Below are 13251 nucleotides of genomic sequence, written 5' to 3' on the forward strand. Positions count from 1 at the left end.
TAGTTTTCAACTTGTTCCCTGAATGAGCTCCCTCAGAAGCTGCTGACTTTAGAGTCAGGTAAATGATTTAATCCTAATTTTCCTTTTATAATGTTTGTTTTCCTCAAGTTATGAATTACTGACTTTCAGTGAAATCACCTGTATTTATTACAAAAGGCTAACTCTAATATAATCTTGAATATTTGTGTGTCCTTGGTGAGACACTGGCATCTAGTCATGCATTGTCCTGTGAACTCTAGATATGCAGACATGAATAACATAAAATTCTGATTTTTAACCTCAGCACATAAAAGCGCACACTTTTAAATCTCGAGGTCCCTGCTTTGATTATGGGATTTGATTCAAGAGAGTTACAGTTTAACTACCAGCAGTGGACGTACTTTTTCTGTTTAGATGTAACATAATTCTGTTTGCTGTAATTGCTAAGATGCAAGCATTGCAAGTAAATTCATTATGCCAGGTTGTCTTTAGCTATACTAGCAAGATTTCTAGCTTTCACGAACAGCCTAGAGGTTTCTGTCCATAGTGGAGCTTCTTCTATTTTGGGGTAATGAAGAAGGGTATTTAATCTAACATGTATGATAATTCTGTCAGTGCCTGGTTGCACGATGCAGTGTGTGCCTTTTTGTTTGTTCACACACAGAAAATTCAGTTGGTTTCTGTAAACCAACTAGAGCTGTGACAGACGGGATTATGCTATGGAGCAACATTTAAAATGGTCTCCTTGGCAGACAGAAATTGTTTGGAAGAGTTTCCTGGTGCCTATAACCCCCTCTCTTTCCCTCCCAATGGATGAGTTTCCCATTCGCTTGGACAAGAATCAGAATCCAAGTGGTGAGACTGGAAGCCAAAGGATGCAGCATCTGTCCCATCTGGAGATGTGCAGAAAAGGAACATTCTCAGAGTTACTTTTTAGTGTATTCCAATTTTCCTCTTTCTTTGAAGGACACTTAACCAACTTGTTACTTGATTTCTTAACTTGGCATACTATGTGCTCTACTGCATTTGAAAGAAATTCTTCTGGATTTATGCACATCACACACTGAGTTTCACATGCTGGGAACTCCCATCAATTGTTCTGCATGATTTTTCATGGTAAAGGCATCCTCAAGAACTGGCAGATCATTCTTCCCTAAAGATCTAGGGCCAACAGAAAATCTCAGCAAACCAGATATGTGAAAAAGATCTGCCCAGAAGAAAAACAACAACAAAAAACCCTCCTGCACTGGAGGGACAGAGGAATTAGCATCAACTCTGTGACCACCAACTCTCTTGTCTTCTCAATACATTGATATGCACATTGTAGACAAGGACTCAACACCATGCCAGACAGTACTGGGAGTACCTGCAAGTTCAGGGTGCCAGAATTGCTGCTGTGGAACCCAGGGTTACAGCTGGTGAGGAATTCAGCAACAAAACAGGTTTTCACGGGAAAATGCCAATTCATCAGAAATGAAATGCATCAGGGAGGCATATCAGATTCAATGAACTTCCAACAGAACCCAGGCATGGCTCCAAGCTGGTTTCATGCCAGCTCGCCTGGTGGGCTGTCTGGAAGCCCGGACTCTCAGGATAAGTAACTCCAGGGCAGTCCTGCCATGCAGACTGCCTTGTAGCCAGGGACCATAAGGCTTCCTGATGCATTGGACTCCCCTGTTTTATCCAGGACTCAGCTCCCAGCTCTGCAAAGGGAAAACCAAAAACCAAGGGAATGCTGACTGAGCTGTAAGCACCAGACTCTGCACTTCCCAGACCAATTTTATTTCAATTTTTCTTCTAGTTCAGTAGCTTTGCTTATTTTTCATTATCTCCTTCCTTTGCCTCTTTTCCCCCACTGTGTTGAGAAAACATATATTTAAAAAAAATCTATGCTCCAGAAAATTATCAGATTTTTTTCCCTTGGCATTTGGAATTTCTTGTGGAATAGAAATTTTGCCTTTTAAACAGCTCCACTCAGCACATTTCTTCTCCCTACAGCCTCTCTGCTGCTTATCCTCTCCCAGCAAAATGGAGTCATGTTGTTCTCTGCCTCTTTCCATGTCTTCTGTGCTGAGGGAAGGAGGACTTGGCCTAACGTGCTGCCTTCAGTAAGAGAAACCTAATCCTCCTCTGTTAAGGGGAGGAATTATTTAGACTATAATTTGCAGTGATTACACAGTGTTTGGTATGTTGTCATATGCCATGTTTGCACTCCCTCTGCCAACACATGGACAAGGATGTGTGCAGTCATTTATTAGGCTTGCACCAAAGACAAATGGAATAGCAGCAGGATTAGCTGTCATTCATCTTCAACTGAAAACCCTTCCGTGGGCTGTGGTTGGTTAATGAAATCCACATCGCCAGTATTCATAGTGTTCAGCTGGCTGCAAAGAGAAACCCTCAAGATGCTTTTAATTAGAAGTTGTGAATAATGGTCAACTTGTGTGCATTTTACAGACAGCCACAAAAATCTACACTGCCACTTTTAGGAATGAACCCAGAGCTGGGATCCACATTATACAGACTTACATTTCGAGGGGATATATGAACAGGTGTCTAAATTCTCAGTTCAACAGTGGGTGCTAGTGTACCCCTTGAAAAAAAAAAGACTCTAGATAATGAGAATGACTATGCTTCATGCTTGGGACCATACCACTCCATAAGAAAGACTGGTTTCACTGTTTGCACATGGCATTTAATTGAATTAACAGTAAATAGTATTCTCACTGAAACAGTACTTCACTGTTTAAGTGAAATCTCCCAGGACTACAGCGCTACCTAACACATGCTAATGAGGAAATTCTTAGCTTCCACTCAGTATTTATCTATGCGAGCGTACTATAGCTCAAAATAGTTTATCAAAACAAATGTAAGTCCTCTGGTTTAGAACTTTGACAATAAATGTATTCTTTAGGTCTCTAAGGACTTGAGAATCTGCTATCTTCCCTCCTTTTTCTACAACAGAAAAATGTGCCAGATTCTCGAAGTTTCTCATTTCCTTTTGCTTCTGAAGCTGTGAAGTTTGTTCCACTTGGAGAGGCTCTTACCCAAACACAAAGCAAGCACAGAACAATGGCATTAAACAGCAAATTAAGCCTTGGTTTTCAAATGAGGATGTCTATTTTAGTGGGTAGCCTCAGTGAAATGTTTCCATAATTTGACAACTTAAACCTAATCCAACCATTAGTAACTATGATTTTCCACGTATCTCCCACTTAAACTGCAAGGTATGTTGCTGCATATGTAGAAAAAAATGAATGTTAAAGGACTGATTACATCCCTGCTCTTAGCTGTAAGTATTAGAGAAACACAGAATCACAAAATATCCCAAGTTAGGAGAGTCACAAGGATCACTGAATCCAATTCCAGCAGCCTGGTGCTATGACCGCTGGTCATGGTGAAAAACCTGTTCCTAACCTCCAGCCTGATCCTGCCCTGGCACAGCTCCATGCCGTTCCCTCAGCCTGTCGCTGTCACACACAGCAGAGCTCAGCGCTGCCCTCCGCTCCCTGTGAGGAGCTGAAGCCGCCATCAGGCCTCCCCTCAGCTCCTCTGCTCTCGGCTGAGCAAACATAGGGACCTCAGTCACTTGTCACACATCTTGCCCTCCAGACCCTTCCCAATCTTCATAGCCCTCCTTTGGATGCTCTCTAACAGTTTTATGTTCTTCTTAGACTGCGGTGCCCAAACTACACACAGTGGTCAGGATGAGGCCACACAGCACAGAGGGACAAGCCCTTCTTTTGCCCAGCTGCCAGTGTGATGCACCACTGCTCAGCCCTGATGCCCCACTTCCGGGCATGGTTGGCCCTTTGGGCTGCCAGGCACACTGCTGACTCAGATTCAACTTGCTGTCATCCAGAACCCCCAGATCCCTCTCCATGGAGGGACCCTCCTGCCTCTTGTCCCCAAATCTGTACTTCTGTCCTGGGCTGCCGCACCCCAGGAGCAGAATTTGGCTCTAACTCTTGTACAGTTTCATGCACTTGGACACTGCCCAGCCCTCAGACTATTCAAGATATCTCAACAAGGCCTCTCTGCTCTTGAGCAATTCAGCAGCTCCACTTAACTTAGTGTCATCCACAAAATTCAGCAGTAAAACTTCAAGTTCAGTACCCAAGTCTTCTTTAAATGATTACATTGAACAAACCACTCTAGTTACTGGAAGTGAAAATCCAATTGGAATCCAATTATCCATGCAGGTGGCTAATTGTCAACTGCAGAATGAAATATAATCTAGGAAGCGTTCTGCAGAGGCTTCACTCACAGCTGCATTTCTGTCTGCTTGTAGGCTGAAAGAGTTTTGAAAGAATTGTCAAGTACTTGGGATACTCAGATCTCTAATTAATATATTTATTGCCATTGTTACGGTTTTATACCAATTTCTGTTCTTGTTGCATTTGAGAAGTTTTTCTAGGAGAAGACACACACACAGTTGCCCTACCTGCTTTGGTTGTCACTTTCAGCAAATAACCATCCAAATCGATCTGAAACTGTGGTGTCTCGCAGGGTAGTGAGATACGGGTCCCATTCCACTTCACTGTGAGGTGCTGCTGGAGGCTGATGGTGCTTCTGCCCAACACAAGGTCCACTGACTTTGTCCAGGAGAAAGAACGGGTCCGACGGGCATCGTTTTTCACCAGCACCTGGAAGGGCGAGGCAGAGGAGGAGCAGTCTTTCGTCAAAACGTACTGACATGTTCCCTGAAAGTTAAATGTCCGTCCATCAAAAGTGTTGTAGTGAGGGTCTCCAAACACAGTGCAAACTCCAGGCTCTGCAGGTGAGTGAGAAACAAAAGTGCTATATCAGGATCAATCAAAGCTTGAAAAAAACAGTTGATAAGAACTTAACGGATGCTGCTCTCAAGTAATCTTGTTGCCCTACAGGGCAGATTTTTCTGAGGACCAATAGGGATACATTTATCTGAAAAGTATAAGCCTCGTGGTTCTAGCAGAAATCTTTCCCAAAGCAAGTGAAAACCAAATGCCAATCAATCCTTAGGTCAACATGAGAAGGTTAACCTGTAGATTGGAACCAAAGACAAATCTTCCAACCTCTGAGTTAGTCCCTTAAGCATAATGTGCCACCTGGACAGCTGAGGTTGTTACAATGCCTTGGGAGACTGTTCAGTTTCATTGCCAAAAAATGCAAGTCTCATTCACAGTATCAGAGCAAGCAGAGCCCAGGGTCTTGCAGAGCCCTTGTATCCCTGGACATGTGTGATGGGAGCCTTCCAACTTCATTCCAGCTTTCCAAGCATGAGGTGTCTACTCTGACCCAATCATCTAGTTTCTTTCTTACTGACAGAGAGAAACAAACACAACTAGAAAGTCTCCCATCTCACTGGTTTTAGACATCTACTTTAATACGTGGGAAGTTGCTCTCTGAAGGAGCCTGTACCGTTCTGCTATCTGCTCTAAGAGCTTAGCTGGAGGCATTCCTTTCAGTCAAATTCAGCCAGAATGAACTTTCACCCTTAAGTTTTGTGTGGGAGCAAACCCTAATCCTATCACAGAAGTAGAATTCAAAATATCACCTGTATATTTCTGAGGTTTAGTTTGAATGTCCCAGGTTAGGCAAGAGGGATTCTTCAAAGTTAAAAGCCATCAAGCCACTTCAGCAGGACCCAGTTCTGTCCATATTTTACATAGGCACGTGTATAAATATATAAAATAGGTATATTTATATTTTTTCTAAATCTTCTCTAGTACCACTATTCAGTTGCTGAAGTATCACTGAGGAAATGCGATCAGCGTTTACTACACACATACTTTTTTAATACTACAAACTGTCACATGTTATTTATACAAAACTGACTCTTAGTGGTTATTGTTCTCACAACAAAAGCCAGCAGTACATGAATAGCATGACACAAAGACTATCTAAGGGCACAGTGTCTCTGTTAGTTATGTGCATTTTTACAATTAGAGGGAGATGTCTTATTGATGCTTGCAGTTCTATGCTGGTCAAGAGAAGTCACAGTTCTTAAAGGCAGAACTTGTCCACACTCGTGTCAACAATTCTGAGTTACCCTGCAGGTATCCAGCAATTGATTGAATCTCTTAGCAGTTGAGGAGAGCAGCAATTTGCATTTCAGCCTTTGGGTATAACAATAGGTCCTAACCACATCTCACTGCCGCTGTTCCTGGAAGAAGGAATCTCAGGACAGAGAAATGTACACTGCTGCTGCCAGCTGAATACTCATGGGCTTAGGCTGCTATTGAAAGATGATGCCTGTTTTAGGGGGACAGCTTGATACAGTAAGAAAATGTGACTCAGTAATCAGACAGCTGAGAACAGCATCAATCAAAAAACAAAACAAAACAAAAGCCAACAGCCTAGGGGAATGGAGAATAACAGAGAATGCTATTTCTTAGCTGAAAAAAATTATCGTACAATGTCTTCTCTGAAAAGGCAGCTAAAACAAAAAGGGAAAATTCAAGCCTACAAAGAAAGAAGGAAGCACGTTATGGAGAAGAGACACAGAATTTCTATGATGGAGTGTAATGTAGTTCTGACTAAGCAATATACCTTTCTCAGTCAGCCTATTTAGCCTAGGCACAGTGCTGTGCTAAAGCAGCTGTATTGTTTCTGATGTTTTCACTAGCTTCAGTTAAAGGCTCTGCAGGGATATGTATAGAAGATGTGGATGAAGGGGGCCCCAGGAGACATTATCTTTCCTTTTTCCAGCTGTAATGCATAATCACCCATACCTATGTTATTTCTGATACACATATACCCTGTTTTCATAGAGCAGGAGTAACATGAATCCCACCACTAGCTCCTGCAGCTCTTAATGACCCTTACTGCAAGGTCTTAAAAGTCTAACCCCAGTCTTCCCCACTGCACAGTGCAGTACCATCACAGAAGCAGTACCTGTGTAACATTTGTAATGGACTCCTAACTTGCCACATCCATTCTTTTTTTCTCATTAAGTCTTCAGTTAAGCCATTCTTGGCATCATTAGTATGCCTCTTTACTATGTTTCATAACCAGGGACCAGAAGTTGTGATTTCTCAAGCACATTACATTGACAGGTCCACCTGAATTCAAAATCACAGGATCACAGAATCACAGAGGTTAAAAGGAATCTCTGGAGATCTCCTAGTCCAAATCTCCTGCTAAAGCAAGTTCCATAAAGTAGATTGCACAGGAAAGTGCAATCCAAGGTAGGTTTTGAACATCTCCACAAGAGGAGACTCAACAACATTCTCCAGGCAGTTTGTTCTAGTGCTCTGTCACCCACAAAGTGAAGGTTTTCCTCGTATTCATATGGAATTCCCTCTGTTCCACTTCGTGCCTGTTGCCCCTTGTCCTGTCACTGGCACCACTGAAAAGAGCCCAGCCTCACTTGTCTCCCTGCCTTTAGATACTTATAAGCATTGATAAGATCTCCCCTCGGCCTTCATTTCTCCAGGCTCTCAGCAGATCCTCCAAATATGGCCCCACCATGCAGAGCAGAGAGGGAGGATCACCAGCCTCAAACTGCTGGCCATGCTTTTTTTAATGCACCCCAGGATACCATTGGCTTTCTTGGCCACCAGGGCACACTGCTGGCTCATAGCCAACCTGTTGTCCACCAGGACACCTAGATCCTTCCCTTCAAAGCTTCTTTCCTGCAGGTCAGCCCCTAACCTGTGCTGATGAATGCAGTTATTCTTCCTCTGGTGTAGGACTCCACACTTGGCCTCGTAGAACCCCTCTGCCCAACTTCTTCAGCCTGTTTCTCTTCAGCAGGTCTCTCTGAATGGCAGCACAGCCATCTGGTGCATCAGCCATTCCTCCCAGCTTCATAGCATCAGGAAAACTTGCTGAGGATGCACTCTATCCCTTCATCCAGGTCACTGATAATCACGTTTGATCAACAGCTATGGAAGTCAGGGCCTAAGGACTTGAAGCAGTGCCAGAAAACCAAGATGCCTGAGTGTGCTTTTAAGAAACATGCACTTTTGTGAATCTCCTTCTCCCATTGCCAACAATAAGGATATCAGTAACTGCTTTCCAAAGTCCATAAAATGATTACGTGACATTTATCCATGAGTATTTTTTGCAAACTTCAAATGAAGGGAACAATAGAGTTTTTAATCACCAGCATGCTTTTCACCAACAGGAAAAAAATATCATGGTTTTATACAGAGAACGTCTGACTTTACTGCCACTAAATCATACAAATAAGTTTTCTGATATTCTTATGTATTCATGCAATTATACTGCATGATGAATACTAAGATACATTTTATTACCTGCTCAGATTCTATTTCATTTTTCCAGGCTTTAATTTTTCTTTAAATATGAAAATGAAAACTTTTCTAAAAACAAGGAAACTATCAACAAAAAATGAGCCCAAGCACCAGTGAAGATTTCAGCGAAGAGAAGTGGTTTTTGATTGCATTTTTACATGCTAAGAATGTAGAGATGTTATACATGTTACTATCCCACATGTTGGGGGAGAGAGGGCAAGTTCTTCACCTATGAAAGTAGCTAAAAGGCAAAAATGAGAGAGGAACAAACGTAATTCAGAGATGTGCAAGTAAAATTGATAGTACCAATGGGATCCAAAGGAAATATTTATTTTTAATTTCTAATGTGTTATGCAGAGTAATGTTGTTTTATGTTATGTTACATCGTGGCACGTCATATGTCAACTTGATACAGTGCAGTTAAAATAAAAAAGAATGTATTTTGGATTGGATAGCTGTATGCCTGATCCAAACATTGCTGTTTTCTTTAATAACCAAGGAAGTGGGGGAAGGAAAATCTACCTAAAAACAGCTCGAATAATTGATTCTCTGATATCACTGTATAAAACATTCTTGAAAGGATTACAAAAATTCTGGGTGTCTTAAAAAATAAACCCACACCCTGCAAGAGTGTGTGTGATAACTCAGGCACTGAACATAAGAAGAACTGTCTGGCCTTGAAAGAAACCTTAACACAGGGTGCAACAAGAGGGCAAAAGGCAGGCAACATAAAAATGCCCCACCAATTTTTAGGTTTTGAGTTGTCCACCTTTTGAGAGAGTTTCAATCACATCATGTTTTATGATTTCTTCGTTTCCGTTTTTTTATTATTGTCTTTTGTTTTCTTTTGGAAATAAAAAAAGCCCTTTATGCATGGCTGGTTTTGAAATCTATTGGAAACACTTGTTCTCTAGTTTGTGTCATGTGTGAAATTCTTCTCTGTTGAGATGAGGCGGATGGAGAGTATCACTGCATTGCCAAATCTGTGCACCCCAACACAGGAGTGTGACTTGAGCTACTGAAGCACAGAGTTGTGGATGCAGATCCTTTTCCCTACAATAACTTCTTCCCAGCTTATTGCAGATACTCCTTGTCTCTCTCAGTTGTCTAGGGCACAGTTAGAAAAGGGCAATAAGATGCTCCTCCTAAGACTCTGTTAGCTCCCAACTATTTCCAGCTTAGGGACTTTCTGAGCTAGACAGGGTTTCTCTTTATTTAGTAGCCTTTGATAGACTTATTTTCCATGAATTTGTCCACTCTCTTTTTGACCCAGAAACATTTTTAGCATCCACAACATCCTTTGGCACAGTGCCTGAAAAACTACCATCTCTTGCTTGTGTTAAACCTTGCATTTCTCAACTTCAATATCTTCTGCCTATTTACACATGCACATTTATATGAAGGCAAATATATCCATGTTCCTTTCCCTGAAAGACACAGATTTTTAACAGCACCACAGAGCTATGCACAAAGAGCTGTGATTTCCCAAGCACCTTACGCAGTTAAGGCACTCAACTCTGATTAAATGCTGTTAGAATCTGGCTGCAAACACCTGTAAATGCCTTTTGGAAATCCCACATTTCGGTGCCCAAATCAATTTTCAAAACTCCTGGCTTTCGTATAAACTTCTGGAACAAGACAGTTTTCACATTTGTTTTTTCTTTTTTTTTAAACAGCAAAATGCTCTTACATCTGATGGTCTGTGTAACTCACACAGTTTGCCTAGTCCCAACCTAAGGATCTATAGCTTTCTTGCAAGCTCGTAATAATAGCATTTAGGTGCTAAAGTGAATATTGTGGAACTCTTGGCCAGCTCTCCTTGCATGTTACAAATCATGCACCCAATTCAAATGAAATACTGACTTTCATTAGGAAAGGTAACTAACTGGGAAGGTAATTGTAGGCAAGCAGCACAGGGTTTGAAAACACATTTATCTGTACAAAAAAAAAAAGAAAAAGAAGCTGAAAAAGAAACAGCAGGGAAAAGAACATTTTAGCATTCCTCGAGGTTTAACATATACTGTTTAAGGAGGAAAGAAAGTTAATGAAAAATCACAACCGGTTTGGGGCAATTTAAAACAAATTTAACAAAGAGATGCTCAAGTTCAAGTAAATAGTATGCTGAGTAAAGTTAAGAATCACCTACAGAAACAACAGGTTGCCAAAAAGTACCTACGTGCCTTCAGGCTAATGCCCCTACCCCCAAGGTGGTATATGGCCTTTATGAAAAAGCTGAATTATATATAGACTGTTTAGTTGAGGCCAGACAGACAGTCAGCACACACATCCTGACCGGCCAAAGAGCATGAGCATATTGGCTGGCCAATTAGCACATTTTTAGCTCCAGAACAGCCACAGGATATATTGTCTCTAGCTCGGTTTATTATTTGTTAGGGTATAAAGGAAATGGGACACAAATCCATAGGAAACCGGGCTGTTAGCTCTGGTGCTCATGGAATAGCATGTTTTATTTTTTCAGGACATCAGAGCAGTCAATTGAAGTCCAAGATGTCCAGATGTCTGGTCACACTCTTCTGGGCTTGTAGCTAGTTAAGAGTGGCCAAGAAAAATACACTTTAAATTATAACTAAAATTGTTTTGGACATTTTCTGAGTGCGGAGAAGGAGGAAAAAATAGAAGTTTACCAGCGTAAGAGTGCTCTGGTTGCACATCTATAATTCAAAAAAGATCCCAGCTTTTTAAAAATGAAATGAAACTTTGAATGCAATTAGTCCATATGCTGAATTAAGCCCTAAATCAAACAGAACACATTATTAACTTCTGAAAGTTAGCTGCAGAACACACATAATAGAATTTCATTAGCTTTTCTTTAAAAAATGCATAGCCTTAGAGTACTTTCCTCATAACTGTTGCATAGTGCAGCTTGATATAATACACATTACAAGGTGTGGTGTCAAAAAACTCCACAGGAGTCTTTATGGCCTATTTCGTAAATAAAATACCTATTCCAATTTGTTCAAATATATATTTATACAGTAGGCCATCACAGCTGAAATGACTGAGGAGCTAAATCATGTACAGCATTCCAGTATGAATAAGCAATTGAAGCTTTTTTTGTTGATGCATTTCTCTATGGCAAGGAAATAACAGGAAACAGGACCATCAGACTTGTTCGTGATCCTTTAGTCCTGATTGCTGCTGTCATAGGTACCTACAAAGCATAACACTATCTTTTTTCTTTTTTTAATCTTTTGCTGTGGTTTTGAAGAGTCATCCATTTTTTAATATTTCTATAAATACAAATATAAAGGATCTGCATACAGGAGCAGGTGAAAGTACCAACCTTTTAGTCCTAAGGCTGGTTGGCTGGATCCAAATGCCTTAAGTATGGCTCAGTGCTATATGTCAATTTACAAAGATGCTGAATGATTGGTGAACAAAAGTTTTTGCCTCCCCTCCCCCCCCCCCCCCCCAAAAAAAAAAAGGTCTTTACTACAAAATTAATCATACATCCTACTAAACCTAGATGACCGTGGTACTCTTTGAAAAAATCCTTGTCCACAAGACCTAACAATGACTTAGGTATGACTGTGTTAGAGGTATTGATAATGATTAAAATATATCTGCTCAGTCACAGCAGGAAGCATTACTGCATGCTGTAATTTCAGCAAAGGCTATCAATTCTTCAATGTCAAGAACAAAGATTTAGCCTCCACTGCAAATTCCCAGCTTGCTCTGAGAGCAGTCTGTTAATATTATTTGAATTAAGGCTTAGTGTTTTCTTTTTTTAATATGAAAATGACCTTGCTCTAACACAGGATTACTAATTTATGGAATTGACGTCAGTGGTGATTTTTCTAAATCAAGTCCAAAAGAGTACATTTCATTACATTTTTACAGCAGAATAAACTAAACTGTTGAATTTTCCACTGGTATGACCACTGTGTTTAATTAGTGATAACTGTACACCAGCCATGGAGCTTGAACAGCAACATGCCAAAACCAACCACAGTTAACTTCAGCAACAGTAGACAAAAGGGACTCCCTAGTCCGTTAGGAGACAAGGTACTTTTTCTCTCTGCAACAAACTGCTTTGAAAAATAACCCTTTGATTTTTTTTCTTTTTTTCTTTTTTTTTTTTTACAGTTTAAAATGTCTCCTTTAACAACGTTTCTGTTTTTGACCCACTTCGTAGAAATTGGCTGCATTTAAACTGTACTCAGAGCTCTCCTGTGTACAGTATGTTCTCGTACCTCCTATGTTGTTTTTACTTTGGAAAATTAATATCTTCTGGACCAACAAATATGTCTGGTGTGTTAACATGTGGAGAGAGGATCAGTACGAGTGGGTGGGTGAGGGAAAGGGCTATGCATCTGCATCTTATCAGGAATAGGTTGAATTGGCAAAGTTTCTAACAACTGGACTGCAATTGTGATCATCACTGAAACACTTATGATTTTACCTGTCAAAATGCTATGATGAGATTTACAGCACTTCTAGCGCAAAGATGGAATTAATTCCTTGCAAATGGCTGCTGTTAGAATGCTAATGGCTACTGGTGCTGTATGAGAGCAGGTATTTAAAGTCTTTGATTACATTAACTAATAAAAGCTTGGAATTACTTTTAATCACAAAGCCTTAGAGTCAGATTAGCATTCGTCCTCCTCCAAATGCTAAATGGGCCCATAGTGAGACACCTCTTCAAAAAATAATCCATTTCACGTGCAACAGAGGAACATACCACTACAGGACAGTCAGTTTGCCTCCCAGTCATACACAGAGCCAGTGCAATGTAGACCCATAAGGAGAGGCTAAGAGAACAGGGTTGTTTAGCCTGAAAGCTTTGGGAGAACCAAGAGCAATCTGACTGTACCTGCACATAGATTACTGAGAAGATGGAGCCAAGATCTTAATGGAGCTGCACAGCAGAAGGACAAGCAGCAGCAGGCATAATTTGGAATAAGAGAGATTCCAGCTTGACATAAAGAATAAAATTTTACCATGAGATGGGGCAAACTTTGAAGAAGGCTACCCAGAAAGGTTGTGGTGTCTCCATTCCTGGTAGTTCGAA

The 13251-nt window shown here is 40.8% G+C and overlaps 1 protein-coding gene across 2 annotated transcripts in view; it reads right to left on the bottom strand.

Annotated features, from left to right (window-relative positions):
* BMPER (BMP binding endothelial regulator) overlaps positions 1–13251 on the bottom strand; it is a 143965-nt gene that overhangs the window by 43952 nt on the left and 86762 nt on the right. For both annotated transcript variants that reach the window (XM_052692653.1, XM_052692651.1), the window contains exon 12: positions 4424–4753. In XM_052692653.1, the coding sequence (XP_052548613.1) occupies positions 4424–4753 (330 nt within the window). The remainder of the gene's footprint in view (positions 1–4423; positions 4754–13251) is intronic.

Source organism: Tympanuchus pallidicinctus, unplaced genomic scaffold, assembly GCF_026119805.1.
Source record: "Tympanuchus pallidicinctus isolate F22 unplaced genomic scaffold, pur_lepc_1.0 scaffold3, whole genome shotgun sequence".
In the NCBI taxonomy this organism is placed as follows: domain Eukaryota; kingdom Metazoa; phylum Chordata; class Aves; order Galliformes; family Phasianidae; genus Tympanuchus; species Tympanuchus pallidicinctus.